Source organism: Exophiala dermatitidis (assembly GCF_000230625.1).
Source record: "Exophiala dermatitidis NIH/UT8656 unplaced genomic scaffold supercont1.1, whole genome shotgun sequence".
Classification (NCBI taxonomy): domain Eukaryota; kingdom Fungi; phylum Ascomycota; class Eurotiomycetes; order Chaetothyriales; family Herpotrichiellaceae; genus Exophiala; species Exophiala dermatitidis.
In genome coordinates this window covers 416960-432739 of record NW_008751646.1, presented here as the reverse complement: position 1 = coordinate 432739, position 15780 = coordinate 416960, and the positions used below count along the sequence as shown (strand labels likewise).

At 51.4% G+C, this 15780-nt stretch overlaps 6 protein-coding genes across 6 annotated transcripts; 4 read left to right on the top strand and 2 right to left on the bottom strand.

The window, feature by feature from the left end:
• Window positions 1-154: 154 nt before the first annotated feature.
• On the top strand, window positions 155-1971 carry HMPREF1120_00158 (isoleucyl-tRNA synthetase). The gene is made up of 2 exons (XM_009154148.1): window positions 155-341; window positions 388-1971. Exons 1-2 carry the CDS (start codon window positions 278-280, stop codon window positions 1848-1850), a joined length of 1527 nt encoding a protein of 508 aa, XP_009152396.1. The 5' UTR covers window positions 155-277; the 3' UTR covers window positions 1851-1971.
• Window positions 1972-2204: 233 nt separating this feature from the next.
• Window positions 2205-4778, top strand: HMPREF1120_00157 (uncharacterized protein). Its single transcript, XM_009154147.1, has 3 exons — window positions 2205-2433; window positions 2562-2778; window positions 2838-4778. The coding sequence occupies exons 2-3, from the start codon at window positions 2634-2636 to the stop codon at window positions 3986-3988; spliced, it is 1296 nt and encodes a 431-aa protein (XP_009152395.1). The 5' UTR covers window positions 2205-2433; window positions 2562-2633; the 3' UTR covers window positions 3989-4778.
• A 964-nt stretch (window positions 4779-5742) lies between these two features.
• Window positions 5743-6931, top strand: HMPREF1120_00156 (uncharacterized protein; the record flags this gene model as incomplete). The annotated part of the gene is made up of 2 exons (XM_009154146.1): window positions 5743-5883; window positions 6095-6931. The coding sequence occupies 2 exons, from the start codon at window positions 5743-5745 to the stop codon at window positions 6929-6931; spliced, it is 978 nt and encodes a 325-aa protein (XP_009152394.1).
• A 782-nt stretch (window positions 6932-7713) lies between these two features.
• On the bottom strand, window positions 7714-10109 carry HMPREF1120_00155 (myo-inositol-1-phosphate synthase; the record flags this gene model as incomplete). The annotated part of the gene is made up of 4 exons (XM_009154145.1): window positions 9954-10109; window positions 8751-9622; window positions 7921-8683; window positions 7714-7848 (listed from the first exon to the last, which is right to left on the bottom strand). The coding sequence occupies exons 2-4, from the start codon at window positions 9476-9478 to the stop codon at window positions 7714-7716; spliced, it is 1626 nt and encodes a 541-aa protein (XP_009152393.1). The 5' UTR covers window positions 9479-9622; window positions 9954-10109.
• Window positions 10110-10422: 313 nt separating this feature from the next.
• On the top strand, window positions 10423-12106 carry HMPREF1120_00154 (uncharacterized protein). The gene is made up of 2 exons (XM_009154144.1): window positions 10423-10634; window positions 10691-12106. Exon 2 carries the CDS (start codon window positions 11566-11568, stop codon window positions 11974-11976), a length of 411 nt encoding a protein of 136 aa, XP_009152392.1. The 5' UTR covers window positions 10423-10634; window positions 10691-11565; the 3' UTR covers window positions 11977-12106.
• Window positions 12107-12271: 165 nt separating this feature from the next.
• Window positions 12272-13342, bottom strand: HMPREF1120_00153 (paxillin; the record flags this gene model as incomplete). Its single annotated transcript, XM_009154143.1, has 1 exon — window positions 12272-13342. The coding sequence occupies one exon, from the start codon at window positions 13340-13342 to the stop codon at window positions 12272-12274; it is 1071 nt and encodes a 356-aa protein (XP_009152391.1).
• Between the last annotated feature and the right edge of the window lie 2438 nt (window positions 13343-15780).

Below are 15780 nucleotides of genomic sequence, written 5' to 3'. Positions count from 1 at the left end.
CGGACAAGGACCGGCATTGGCATCAACGGGAAGCATGCGGCGTGACCCAAACAGGATGCAAAGTAAACAAATCGCGGACGCTAATGACTAAGCGGGGAACGGCGGCCTTGCGCGTGACAGGGCTGAATGACTCGCGTTGGCAACGACATGACACCCGACATCATACTGTTTGTCTCCCTTGTAACTTATCTAGGCGCCATTGTCTGTTTATCAGGTCTTCCTGTCCGTTGTAACTGTCGGTGAGGACGTGGCCAGACCACAGTATGCCGGCTTCATCATGACCAGCACATCTCCCAATGCTGCCCTCCACATCCAGCCTGAAAGGGGTATTGGCTGGATAGGTACGGCCTGCTGCTTCTGCGTACCGTGTTCTACTAACCTAGAAAGTGCTCGGGTCCTCCCTTTACAGCATTCTGACGAGGCTCAAGTCGTCTCCGCAGACTTATCCCAATCTTGAACTATCGTACTCTGCTTCTGAGCCTATCAGCCAGCCTGTCATCGTCAGCCTGCCACGAAACGGGCTTAGACTACGCTTCGATGGACCAGACCAACGCTTACGACTGATCGAAATCCTAGACTTCTCTCTCGGCTCGTTTGCGTACAAGAATACGGAGCTTGTGCGCCGGAACAAGAGTTCAGATACAGGTAGCCTGGAAGAGACAACGCCCAGTGGGCCGTCCTTCAAACATGTCTACAATCGCCTCTTCGGCCCTACATATGCCGGCGAATACATCCCGCCAGAGACCGGGAATTCGACGGGTACTTATGTCCTCTCGTATCCCGGGCTTGCATTTACATTTCCAATTCAACACAAGTCGTGGTCGGATAAAGTCGATTTCGTTTCCATATTGTCGTCCAATGCAACAGGCCCGGCTACATCTATGGCGGTCTTTATGGGGTCCTCATGGCCCGAGGCCCGAACAAACCTGTACACGAGGCCTCCCACATACCCTCGACTTCCATCGCTTGGTGGAAAGTCCACAGAGACAATTGCCGATGAGATCGAGGAGGTAAGAGTACTTGGAGCTGGAAAACTGGAGATGATACGAAGAAGCTTGCCACCGTTTGCAATCACTTTACACGAGACTACACCTCAGGATCTGGTGGCTGAATTGGGGCCACCTGATGCTATCTATCGCAAGAATGATCGAAGGATTACCATCCATGCAACGGGCAACCCAGCGCACAGGAAACCCCCCAGCATGTCACCTGGGCTGGACCCTCACGGCGTGGATACCGATCAATCCTCGATTCAAAGCTACACAGAAGATTCGGATCTCGAGCAGGATGCGGAGGGTACTTGTCGGCCTGAATCGAGCAAGGAATCCTTCTACAACTATTTCAATCATGGCTTCGATATACTCATCTCTTCACCAGGAGTCAGATCGCCAGCATTCCCCGGCACCGTCGCATCTGAACCAGCAACGTCGTCCAGCGCTCAACTTGTTGCCACAAAGATATTTCTGCATGGGAATATACCGGGGTCCTTCTCGTTTAATCGACACCGAAGAAGTCGCTGGACGATCCACACAGGTGAAAGGGATCTGACTTCAGAGATGTCGTTCTCCGAAATTTCGGCTGTGCTCAAGCAGGCGTGGTACAAGGACGATCACGAGGACAAACAACTGCAACGAGGTATGGTCCTGAACAGGGGCTGGGCGGAGAGTCCGGAAAGTTCAATAGACCTGCTGGGCGATTTGGAGGAGGACAGCCCGACGCAGGACCAGACCGATGACGCAGGGGCAGCGGAGGCGATCAAAGGCATGAGCACTACCCAACTATTCGGATTCCCGGGGCTGCTATTGGAAGTGCTCAAGAACGACACGGTTAGCTGCTTGACAGTGTTCTAGGTCGGCATGATGACGATGATATGAATGTCGGATACCAATGCAGTAGTTGAATAACACAGATACCCAGGACGTTGGTCACATCCCACCCCAGCGCATGAATGATCAATACTCCTTCAACTTGTTACCACTGCAGGGCAGGCTGTAATCCTAGTTCAAGTTGTGGTATGAGGACCTTGGACTTGGTCTGGTGCTCGCTATTGTCGATATCATTGGCCGACGGGCCGTTCAAGCCGCGTAGTAAGCAGCCTCAACTTGGCTTGTAACCCGCCGTATGGCGTATCGCAGGCCAATCTCCGCGTAATCCACCGTATTAGTATCCAGCGGCAGTGAATTCCAAGTTGCCCTGCGCTGCGCTGCCCGCCCACTTTGGACTTTGGCGCCATTGATTGATTGACGCCGAGTCAAACATCGTCCACCTCACTACAATACCCTCTATTCACACCGACCGTCACCATTCTCAGAGCTGTAGATGTCGTCGCTTGTTCATGAGGTCGCTTGCTGCCTCCAGACAGCCTTCGACCATTGTTAGCGAAGATGCTCAGATATCGTTACTACCTGCCTTCCGCCACTCTTATTACTTTGGGTATTGCGCCTTCACCCTTCACAAGCCCTTAACACGCAACGCACGCATGCACTCTCTTCTCTGGTCTTCCGTCTGCGCCGTGCCAGTGTTGAAAGTTTAGTTTTGCTAACATGTCACTGCAACCACAGACGTAGCGTCTAGCTACCTCACTTTTCGCACATTGCGTGGATGAACCGTAGCTTCACCACTGTTGCACAACCATGACCCGATCCAGTGGCCCGAACGCCATGTCGAGTCAAAATATCATTCGTTGTCTTGTCGACGACACTGCCTTGACCAGGAATACCGGGGAGATTGAGAACTGGGTTTCGCAGGGCAAAATCATCCTGGTGGTGCCTCTCTACAGTATGCGATGCGAGCTGTGGTGAGACAGTTGTTGGGCTGTTGCTGACAATGACATGTAGCGATTGAGCGCCTTCACCTGCTCAAAAAAGATTCTTCGTCAATCGGCGCAAATGCGCGCAAAGCCGTCAAGTTTCTCGACCGGTTTACGTCCTCTCGAGGCGACCTGCGACACGATCCAGTCATCTTGCAGGGTCCTGATGAACAGTACGCAACCTGGGCCGAAGTGGAAGCACGCTACACCAACGAAAACCTCAAGACTGCCGGTACGACCGAGGAAGAAACATCGCTCTCGGGAATGGACAAGAAACAAGAGAAGGATGCTGAACTTCCTCTCAAGGGAAGCACTGGAGCTGCAGGCACACTTTCGCAGATGTTGTTGGACAGACTCAATTTCACAAAAGATCCGGCCGCAACCTCGCCTACCTCCACGCCGCCCTTGTCTCCTGCATCTTCCGGACCGCAAAGCTCCAAGACCAGCCCAGAAGTCAAATCTGCCGTTATGGTCGCTCATGATCAGACCCCTGTGCCACCATCGCTCAAGCCGCTGTTGAACTCGGTCGTCTGGTATGTCCATGAGAAGACATTGCCGGCCGATCAGGATGTGCTGTTCCTCACCAATTCTCCGGATACTATGCACTTGGCTCGAGATTTCGGCGTTCCAACCAAGAATATCCATCAGCTGAGAAGTGCTCTTGGAGTGGAAGAACCCGAGTTTAAAGTGCAGGAAAATCCTAAAAAGGAGGTCATCACCAAGAGAGGTTCACGCTCAGAACAAAAGACATTGTTTAGCTACGAGGATGAAGACAGCGACGCTGAAGAAGTCGTCTTCAAGCCACGAGGTCGAGGCGTCACCCGCGGGGCACCATCTTCTCGAGGATCTGCGGCAGGGTCTCTACGCGGTGATAAAGGCGGACACGGCCGATCTCCCCGACTTTCGTTCAGCCAATCTGCTCAACCAGCACCCAACAAGCCTCAAATTCCCATCGAGGAAATTGACCCAGATTCATTCGATCGAGGCAGTTTTGGTCGAGGCAGCACTCCGCTGGTCAACACCGGCACTTACGGTCCCAGCCAGTTCAACCATGGTCGTGGCTCAGGATATCGTGGAAACCACGGTCCAGGAGGTCGTGGAGCCAATCATACTCGCGGTTCTGGACGTGGTGGTGAACGTGGATCGGCCCGCGGTAGAGGTCGATTGTTTGTTCCATAATCCGATCAGGATCGGTCGCATATTCTCTATTGCGACGACAAACACACTACCACAAAACCGTATCGGTTGGCGTATTGGACCCATCGTGCCGTGAAACTCGACAGCTTCAATATTGAAGCAATACAGCAGTGAGGTTGACAGATGAGGTTCTACCTTCTTCGCGGTGCAGTCACTCACAAACACAACCGGCGGCACAATCGGAGGCGTTGGCTTGCAATCGCAATTCCACGGCGTCTGTTCCCACGACTTGGAGTCATTTAGCACGTTTAGCACGCGGTTGGCACGCTTTGACAAGCAAATGTTCCTGCGGGCAGCGAAAGGGATTTGGCAATTCCGGAGAACATGATTTTGCAAGTCCGGATAACATGCTTTGGCGACGTCGTCGAGAGGTGACTTTAGGGTCACCACTGACACACTTTTGGCTGTTCAGTGGTTGGCGGGAGATTTACCGATTCCCAAATGGTTCCCCCCAACACTGCAGGCTGCATTGCATTCTTGCTTGGGCAAGGTTTCATTCTTTTGATATTTGTTATTGGATTTTAGTTCTTGAGGCATGACATGAACGGGTTGCTGTTAAGGACTTGTACCCAGAAAGTTCAAGGTGTGGTCGTCCATCATGATCATTGGTATCATCATCATCAACTGGACTCGACCGTGGGACGGAATGGGTACGTCCAACAGAGGAGATGTTTGCAGCAGCTCGTCAGGTCAGGTTCTCGGGGTTACACTCGTTGAATGGGTTATGCTATTTCTTTTGTAGTGCAATAAAATCGCATTGGTTAGTACAGTATGTGTTGCAAGCCGCTTGTCAGCTATCTACTGTCCGAGCTGGGCCCGTAAATATTGACCGTCAGCGGCGATGACTTCTCGGAGCTCTGGAGAAATCTATGTATAAGCTGATCAAGGTTTTGAAGTAATTTGGTCTGGTAGCTATTGCTATTAGTAGTATGCTACGATCTTGAGATCATTAGTACTAATTATTTTGTATAATAATTAGTACTCTCCCGCCCATTGAAGGAGTGCGTGCCTCACCCGATCATTTATTTAACCGAGAAACTGGAAGGGGACGAAGTCAACTGAACCAGATATTAATAATCTTATCTCATCAACTCCCACGCGACGTCCTCCCTATCCCTCTCCACACCCTCACACCCTTCTTTACTCCACCGCATCTCTTTGAGCGTCTACTTCTGATCTTTGCGTGTTGAATCTGCACTGCATCTCCGGCAGAGAATTTATTGTAACCCAGTTGATGAAATACTGTACCCCATCTGTCCGACCGAGCGACGCGAGCGACTAAACAGTACCACTGGTGGAGTCTACGACAAGACCACAAGTAGCAATGGCCACCGAGACAGTTACTACTACTACTACTGGCAATATGTCGCCCGTCCGAATCCTCATCATCAATCCAAACACATCGACGCATATGACGGATGCATTGAGGCCCGTGGTGGAAGAGTTGGGGTTTCCAGATGTGAGTAATGTCCTGATCAGATCATTTCGCTTGTTGCGTATTTTACACTTTTCGCTTTCGTCCCAGTCCTGGTCTGCCGAGATGGATAAGGTACCTATCGACATTAAGTTGTTGATGTTTGCCCTTACTACACTGTCGGGCTCTTGCTCTCTTGGTTCTGAAGATTGTTCGTGGCCATCGCACTGTGGTCGACTCTCTTCGATCATTTCAGAGAATATACGGTATGGGTCGATGGTGTCAATGACCCACGGAAGAAAAGCGAGGTGCTTCAATGGCAATGGGAGAAAAAGGAGAAAAAGGAGACCAGACCAGTCCGAGTCTGCTCTGCCAGTTCTACCTCCACGAGTACCATGCATGGCCGGTTTCCACGTCGGTCATTGAATTGTTCGATTCGTCGTGGTGGATCTGGCGTGTAGTGGTACTCCAGGCGGAACATCTACACCTACACCTTGTTTTCTGTCCACTATCTACCCCCCTTACATCTACTGTTCTTACGACATCAACATTACCTTCATCCCCATTCCCTCTCCTCAATCTCTTTCTCTCCCCCCTTCTCTCTCTCTCCTGTCTCTCCCTATCTGTCCTAACATATCCTCCAGCCATGCCATCTGACAATCCGTTTCTCTTAGGTCCACTACACATTCTTCACCTCCCCCAACCCCGACAACAAAGGCATCCCAAGCATAAACTCCCCCACCGACGCCGCCGAATCCGCAAAAATCTGTTTCCCTGCCCTCCAACCTCTTGTGTCTCACCACGACGCCTTCTTAGTGGCATGTTATAGCGCCCATCCATTGGTGCAAATGCTCAAGAATGAATGTGAGAAACATATTACTTCTGCAACCGGCCGCGGATCGAGGAAAAAATATGTCACGGGCATTTTTGAGGCGAGTTGTCTAGTTAGTTTGGGGTTGGTTGGAAATGCCAGTAGCTCCTCTTCCTCATCGAAAACTCTTGATACCGACTCCAGCGATACGAACAACCATGGTTTGGGGTTTGGCATCGTCTCCACCGGCAAGATCTGGGAAGAAGCCCTGGGTCGTGCAGTGAACGAATTTCTAGGTCTAGGACTAGAAAGTGATTCCACGTCTTTGTCAAAGAGAAGCGGTGGTAGAGGCCGCTTCTACGGCTGCGAAACAACAGGTCTCAACGCGAGCGAACTGCACGATTTGCCGGCCGAGGAAGTGAGGAGAAAAATGATGGATGCCACGAGGCGGTTGTTGAGGAGGGGCAGAATCACGGCTTCGAGTTCAGCACTACGCCAGGCTTCAGGAGGTGACGGCAGAAGTAGTGCTGTGAAAGCAATCTGTCTCGGCTGCGCAGGCATGGTCGGTCTCGAATCCGCCGTGCGCGAAGCATGTCTTGAAGAACTGGGGTCCGAAGAGGCCGGAAACAATGTGGCTATCGTCGATGGGGTCAAGGCTGGCGTGGGGGTTTTGTATGGGTTGGTTAAGTGTGGGTTTTGATACTGGATCTCTGACCGAGTACCTACCTATTGTACACGACACGTACACACACGTACATACAGCTACGCAGACACAACTACGCACCCACCCGCGCACGCACACAAGTCCATACAACTACACATCTAGGTAGGTCGAGTGGACAAGTACCTATGGCTGATTGACATTGACAACTTGAGACCGAGAAATAGGACCCCAACTTAAAATAGAGACCAAGGCGAAACGAAATTGAAATGTTAAGAGTAAAGTAGAAATGGGAAGGGGAGATAATAGTCGAGTTAAATTGAGTCAAGTTGAGTCGAGCTCAAACTCGAACTCAAACTCGGATTTATATTTGCTTCCCTTTCTGTGGGTGTGTTGTTGTAGCTATTCAAATGAGTGACTGGAGTTGGACATAAGGACAAAACTATAATGAACGACTGAGCAAAGGACAACGACCGACCGAGAAGCGACAAGTCGATTCCTTCCTCTGCGCTGCCATGCCATGCGCTGCTCTTTGTTGCGCTCGCTCCGCTTCAATTCCCTCCGCAATGCCATTGCCAATGCCATGGACCAAAAAACCACCAGAAAGAACCAACAGCAGTACAGCAGTCTAGCCACCCCGTCGCAAGCAAAACAGGTAAGCAATCCGAGAGGTCACAAGTAGGGGTACATTGATTGGTGTTTTCTTCTTGAGGAGACCCCACTTTTCTCTTCCTAGGGTGTGTGTTTCGTCCTTAAGTTTCCGCTAGCAGCAGCATTGACCGAGAAGAAAGACGGGAGCTTCGCTTCACTTCAAGCACCAGTTAGAACAACTTGTGCTCGAGAGTCATGTCAGATTCAGGCTGGAGACCGACACAGGCGCGGAAGATGTTTGTCAGGGCGGCGCGCTGTTTGGCGAGAGAGTTGACGACAGGAGTGCCGGGGGGCGTGAGTGGTGCCTATACATCACAACAACATTAGCTTGGCCCACTTATACTTGACCAGAAATCACGGGGGTTCATATTGCCCACCTTCAACATATAACTCAACACGCTGAGAACACTATGGAACCCCTTATACTCAGCGGCATCCTCAGTCTTCCACTGAATCCGGGTCATCATCTCGGCGACAAGCACGAGATCAATAATCAGGGGCGACGCCAGCAACGAGTCCTCGCAGACATTGAAGATACTAATTGTCTGGTGACCGCCCATGAAGATCTCGGCATAGTATTCGTCCAAGGCACGCTTGTTGTCGCCCACGGCGGGCATGTACTTGATAACGACGGTATGATCGGGATGTTCGTCCTTGGCGTACAAGACGGTATTGGCGGCAACCATGTCATCGACGACATTGGACTTTGAAATCTCTTTCGAGCGGAACTGCTTCTGCGAGCTCAAGTTCTTGCCGTCGTTGTTGCCGAGATGGTTGTAGCTGGCAATCGAAGTCAACTTGATCCCTGCGTTGATCAGGAAGTCTACGAGTGCAGACTTCATTTTTGTTTGGCCGGACTTGAAGTCGTCGCCGCCAATGAACGATCCATGCTTCTCGGCAAGGTCAATGGCACCAGGGACAAACGTGTTCTGCGGAGATCCGTTGATGAAGGGTGCGTCTTCCAACACACATGCCACGGCAAAGACAGTCGACGGCGAGACTTCCTCGTGGCCCTGTTCAATGGCCTTCAATAGGTTCTCGGCGGTGTCGTTGACGCCGGGGATGATGTCGGCATAACGCTCCGTGTTGGCGGTCCATAGAACAATGACTTTGTCGAGGTTGTTTTGCGCTTTGAAGTTTCTTAACCAATTGTCAGTTTCGGTCATATCATACTAGTGTGTCCGCCAGAAGGGTGTACAGTACATACCTAATGTCCTTTCTGAGCTGTTCAACATGGGCCATGCTAGCTTTCTTACCCGGCAACACATTGTCTGCACGGTCTTCCTGGTTCGCCGCGATGAAGTCCGGGTAATAAATGCTAGGCAGAGGCTTCATGAGTGCCATCTCCTTGTACACCTGAGCTTTCAAGGTCGGTTCCAAGACTTGGGCACGGTCCATGGCTGCGGCAATGTTCATGCTGCTGATATCCCAGCCGCCAATGACAATGTCGTTGGGGTGGACCATGGGCAAGACATTGTGAAAAGGAATGTTGATCTCCTCTCCGGTCTTTGCTTCAGTCCCCAATCTGATGGTCGAGCCCATAACCACGGAACCATAGTAGTTGGCAGCACGTGGACCTTCGCGAGTGTCCCAGACAAGTCCTCGTCGATTCGCAATGATACCGGCAGTGACGGTGGAACCGTTATTGCCACCCCAGCCTACCAACATCATGCCGACCTTGGGAACCTTGCGGTCCACCTTGAAGTCGTAGACAGTTTCTTTGGGGGATGCCGTCAACTTTCCATCGGCGGACTTGGTCACCGCCGTGGTGTGGTAGACGTATTTGCTCTTGATGTGGTCATCGGTGTAGACCACATTGGCAGAGTTAACAGTAAACAGATCCTGGTGCGATTTGTTGGACTCGTGGGCGCCGTACCCGTTCATGGTGCCGTTGCTGTTGCCGTTGGCAGTGCCGATTTCCGCGTGAGGTGCCATGTTGTCAGAAAAAAAATAAGGCCAAAGAGTGCCGTAGGATGAAGGAGAGTTCTGATATATGGCCTAATTTATCTTGTTTTGGCGTAATCTGCTGCTGCTCCTCCACGGGCAGAGCAGCGGCTACCGTTGAACGGGTGGTGCGACCTGAACGGATTTGATATGTCAGATTTCATCTTGTCGAGTAGACAGAAACAGATGTTGGTTGTGATTGAGGCCAGCAGAAGCAACAAAAACAATACAAATTAAGCCAGAACAGTAAACGAGACTGAATGCACCATGCAGCTGTGAGGCGGTCGACTGCATCCAGATCGAAACCAACTGACAGCGGCGTTGTTGACCGGTACAGTACGGCCAGGTCGATGGACATGATTCAGGACTAGATCTAGATGTACCAGGGATGATTGATGCAGGTACCAGTATTGGGCTGGTCCATGGTGACAGGGGGAAATCCAATGGTGGTACCAGGGAGACTTACGAGTTCAAATGATTGGAAAACGTCTTGACGGTGTTGACGGATCACTCGGAAGTGATCCAACTTGGGGAATATGAGAGAAAAAAAGATCACGGCCGGGCTGTGATCGCGATGTGTTCGAACTTGAATATAGCAGCTGGTTGAGGTTCGGACGAGTGAGGTAGAGAGTTTGAAGGGGAACTGAGGACAGGTCGAGCTTTATCTCGGGGCGGTGGGAGGCTATTACCGTGTTTTCGTTGTGGACGCGTGCCAGGCAGTGTAGTGGGGGACGAATTTGTGTGCGCGAAGAAGGATCGGACGGTGTGCGTAGTTTAGCCGAGAACTAACCATATGGAGATAGTAGATAGCAAGCTATGTTCAGACAGGTAACGTCCATCTGCACACAAGCAGTTAGCACAATCTGGGCAAACCCTGCAGCTCCGACTGGTGCAGAACTGTTGGATACAGCTGAGCATTTCTTGCGTACCAGGTATTTGACCAGTTAGCATGTCTCCATCCCCCTGCTCTAGCACCCGTAGTGCTGAGACCCTTGTTGACCGCCGTTCCCGGTAATCTGGGGCACATTTTGAGACACGGACCACGAAACGGCCCTAAACCGTCTGCTCTACCGGGTCGTACTCGACCTTTAAATCACCTACTCTTGATCTTGAACTCGACTGTAGCCGTCAAGAGTCTAGATTGCAGGTACATTATCATTGACATTGACTGACAAGTATTGTTGGCTGAATCTTACTGAACAGACCGCCCGATCACCTGCTTTCCTTGGCCACTTTGGCGGTGTGGACATGTTCAATCTGGACACCTCGATATCAAACATGGCGGCCGAATCTCTCCGCCCGCCTTTTTCGTAATTGGCCAAGTACGCCATTTCAACGGGCCCCTCGAAGCTTGAATCTCATCGACATGGACTGTGTCGGTACCTGATTTACTGTGGTACATTATAGCTGCGTACAACCAGAGTCGATGGTAAATAGGATTGAGACGAACTGACAAGTCTCTTCTCTTCCACTTGGACAAGGCTGCGTACAGGCCGCGGCCAGCATTTGTCCCTGTCCAGGGAGGATGCCCTCGACATTCTTTTGCGCCCATCGCGTCTACCTCTCAATCTTTCCTTGGGCACATTCGGACGTAAGGGTCGCGGTTGTCTCGACTTCCACTTGAAAGAAAGAGCAAGCGTCTACATCAGCATTCCGCGGTCGCCTGGTGGACACAGGTTTCGCACCAGTCTTGGGTTCCAGATGCCAGATTCCAGATTCCAGCTCGGTGGCAATAATGGGAACAGCAGCCCGGATTACCACTCCCTGTTGGGTTCCAGGAATGGCATTGCAACCCAACAACACCAGATAGTCTTGCGGTGTGGTCCAGAATCGCGCATCGTTGGTTCTGATCTGAATCGTGCTAGTCTGTGAGCGATCGTGTTCTAGGCTGATAACCAGTCACAATCGCCCCGAATCTGGTTTTGATATCCGTGCCCGGACTATTCCGCCTGCAATGTTGGGAAAGCATTGGTTTCCAGCCTGCTGAGCTGGCCACTGTTCAGTTTGGGAAGAGGCGACGATCCAGTCGGTGCTTCAATCATCCTGTGCGGACTCAGCCTGGTTCATGACTTTTATCCATGTCCTTGTCTCACACAATGACTGGCATCCAATCATTTGGCTCCTCGTTCCGGTCGCTTGCATATTCCGCTCAACACCTCGTTCAGACATCGTCAGCGGATACTCAACGCTGTCCTGGTCCCCATCGTCGCCAACACGATCGCCGGAGTTTTGGCCATGACGGCCACCTTGACGGGCTTCACTCCCCAGGAGAATCACCCGGGATCGCGTACATGCATGATAAGAACTCTGCTTGGTCGCCCCTCGCATTGCTGCTCAAAGTATGTGCATATTGTGTCCCATCATCTGTAATCGCAGAAATCCAGCCTCTAGTTGCGCTTGCAATCCATAATGATGTCCGGTCCTCTGTCTTGCAAACTGTGAACTTGAGGACAGCAAGTTCGTGCACCCGTGTTGTGATGCTCTATTAGTGTTCGTTGGTTATGATGTTCAGGGATTCGAGTAAGCTTGGCGCATACAACAACACATTGTCAAGTCAGCAGCCACACCCTTGCATGCCATAAGTCAGGACCAGATCGATCTAATCCGCCGGACTTTAATACTGAATTGGGGTGAGTAAATGTCAAAATGCTGCAACCATGCAAGGCTCGGCAACTTGGGCTCCTTCAGTTTGCCATGTCGTTTGTCTAAACCAAGGGCAACGAAGACTCGGCAAAAGTCCTGGCAGTGAGTATTATAGTCTCAAATCAACCGCCGGCGTAAAAATTATGTCATGTTCATTAGTCGCGTGGTTCTCCGTTCCGGGAATTGTCGGCCTTTCAAAAGTCCACGATCGCCACTGCTGATGTACTCTCGAATCAATGGACTCGGCCGGGTCGGAGCATTGTCACGGGATTTTGGACTGTTTGCCATTCGAAAGGCGTCTCGTTCGCAGTATACCTTTCCGGACAACTCGAAATAATCATGGTCAAGTCGGATTTTGCAAGTCGTGCATTTCAGACATTCCGGATGGTGTTTTTCTTTGCCCCGCCCCGCGACATTGGCTGTCTCCATGTACAGACCTTCGATTCCTTTACCGCATGTAGCACATAACGAGTTCTCCAGCTCGTGATAGTGCTGAGCACAGTAGGGATGATCGTTGTGAACATAAAACTCTGCTGTTGGGAATGAGCTTTTGCACGTCTGGCACACAAAACATTCTTTGTGATACCGCCCGGTCAGTCGCCCATCTGCGCTTGAGACTGATTTCTGCATGCTGAGGATGACCTGCGAACATCCACGGCAGAACCCTTTATTGGATCCCACGGGTTTGCCCTTCCGGCTGTGGGCGGCATCTTGAGCTGGAGACCGACTTGCTTCGATTGCAGGCTCGTTGATGTTTGACTGAGAATTTTTCCTCTGTTCGATCGGTGCAACAAATAGGTCTGGGAGGGGTGATAGACGCCCCTGTTGGAAAAGGGGATCGGTTGGCGAGTCGACAAGCGTACGTCCCCGTCCTAGTTTCAAAGGCGCTGGTATGTCAAGGTTCATTGACTGAGGCGTATTTAGTATAGAGGAATCGAATGACTTGAGTTGCAGCGATTCGGTGTTGGACGAACTGGATACTGAACTAGTCGCGTGCTCTGAAAATCCGACAGACCCGTAGGAGGAAGCTGAATCAATAGATACACGCCGGAGAGAATTGATGATCTCATGCGGTCGCGGTTGTGCATCGGAGCTGTCCATAGACAGATCCTGAGGTTTGTCCGACTGATAGACATCTCCTGGAGCTGACGGTGTCGTGTCCGGCAGTCCTGATTCGGCTGTCGGCTCTACTAACACTGCCGGGACGGGCATTGGAGCAGGTGTTGTCCCCTCAAGCGCTTTAAGAGACTCTTCATGACTGGCCCGTGGAAGGGGCGATGTCACAAAAGGACTGGACAGCGGGGAAGGCTCCGTGATGAGGAAGGATGTCCCTTGTCCATTCCTATTGTTGTGCTCAGTGAACTGACTTTCATACACGTCAGGCTCATCACTCAAAGCCTGTCGCACGACCTCGCGGCGAGATTTCATAGACTGGGATCGACGTCGACCAAAGATTTTGCCAAGTCCTTTGGACAATACTCCAGCTGATGAGGGTTGCGGTGCGGCAGGGGCTTTAATCTTGGCTATAGAAGAGAACTGATCTCGGGAGAGTGGTGGTGGCCTCTTCGACCGGTATGTAGGTTCGGTGTCTGCCCTGACTTTGTCTCCAGGGAGCATAATTGGGAGATCAGTCGTGGTCTTGGTAGCCTCGACTTTTGTAGTCAGAATATCACCGAAATTGAAAGCGCTCAAAGCTTCGTTGGCTGGCGGATGGTGGTGATTTTGGGGCTCTGTCTGTGATCTCACCAACTGTATTGGCGCTCCCGAGGCTGGTCCCAAGATCTTTTCGGACGGGCTCGCATCTTTTACGCCGCGACCTTCCTCGACAACTTGCTGAAGGCTGGAATCTTTTAAGCTGGTCGAACGGCTGCTGGTGGTTGAAGGGTTGGACTGGTTAGACCGCATGTCGCTCGGCTTGTAGTTCCTATCCTCATTCCCATGACTTGAAGATCCTGCTCCTGTATCCTGCAGCGGCCTAAAAAGAGGGAGTCTCGGCGCGTTTCGGGACCGGGACCGATGCGTGTCGGATCTTTGAGCACTGCTTTTATCCCGCGCTTTCGTGGTTGACCCCTTGGGTGGCACAGGAAATGGAGGAAATGCGCAGTCAAGGTTGGTCAATTCCGGTGACGGGGGTCGTCGCGGTACCGGAGCCGACGCGTTGTGTAGGCGCGGCCAAGGGGAGGTCGGGCCGGGGGATGCGCTCGCTGGGGACGCCATCGAACTATGTTGACTGTTGGCGGGTGTGAGTTCGCCCTGGAGAGCGGGCGGTCGGACTGGTGAAGATCATCAGAGTTGAACGGACGGATAACGAGAATAGACATACATGTAGCGGATAGATCGATCTTTGGCAGACTTGGTCGCTGCGACCGAAGACTCCTGGTGCTGTTTGACGAATCAGTCCGAGGGGGTGGTGGCGGTCTGGCAGAACCTGTGGCTTTATTGTCAGTTGCTTGTATACCTTGACCATCAGTCTACAACATATACCTGGTAACGACGTCTTGGACGTCACGCATTGATGGCGACCCAGCTGTTCCATGTGGATATCTTTGCCGCAGTCCGAGCATTTGATCGAAGGAATAAAGTCTGCATTGGTCGTCGATGCCTCCATGCTTCCTTCCACGAATCCTCCTAGCTGTCGCAATGGTCCTTCTCTTCGAGTCCTTTAGATACATCCATCGAAATTCGTAAGTGGTTCGTAAGTGTGGGGTTTCTGGTCAAGTGGTTTGAGCCCCGGGGCAGCCGAAGGAGAATCTCGAGTTGTCTAGGGTAAGAGCAGGATTATGTGCTTAAAGTGATACACCTTCATCGAAGAGAGGTCACAGGACCAAATGCCAGGATTAATCGTCTAGCAACCGATAGGGTATGATAAAGTCCCCTTGAACAGACGAAATGAGAGAGGCTGTCCCTTCGCAACCAAAGAGGACTTTCAACCGCGGGCCACGATCTTTTTCAGGCGCCGTGCATAACACATCTACCGACTGGAGACGTTGTTTGGCCGGGGTAGGAGATGAGGCTTTCAAAAAGTTCGAGACTAACCTCTGACCAGGGTGTTTGACTGCCGTGATGGAAACGGCGGTCGATCGAGCTCGTGCTAATGGTCCTTTGGTTCGAATTCCACCAGGGCCAGTGGACTTCGGCTAGCCAGTGAGATTGTTCAGTCGAGCAAGAAGCATCTCCAGACATTGTTCTGACAGCGGTGTCGGACAAGGGGCGTTGTTTATTGTGGTGGCTCTCCCGCCTTTGCCATGTGGAATGTTTGTCTGGTCCCAACGTCTGACAGCATCATGAGCCAAATCAGCGAAGAGGAACCCATTCCAACCATTGTTGTGGCTATTTTTTTGCCTCCAGCAATGTGCAATCTTAGGCATCTTACCGTCGTAACTCTCAGGAGGTAGATAGGACACAAGACTGGAGTCCTGCGGTGGAGAAAGAGGAAAGGTGTGGTGGATTACATGTTGCACCCATGTCCGGGCAGCCTGTATTTCGCACAATAGCATCCTTATTTCGCACAAAAACTAAACTACTTTTGGCACTGCCAAGAGCACTTCTACTATAAGGTTTTTAACACCTATAACATTGTAGAGATTACAGCTAAATTACTACGTACCTATAATGCTGTATAGCACCTCCTGCAACGCCTACAACTGTAC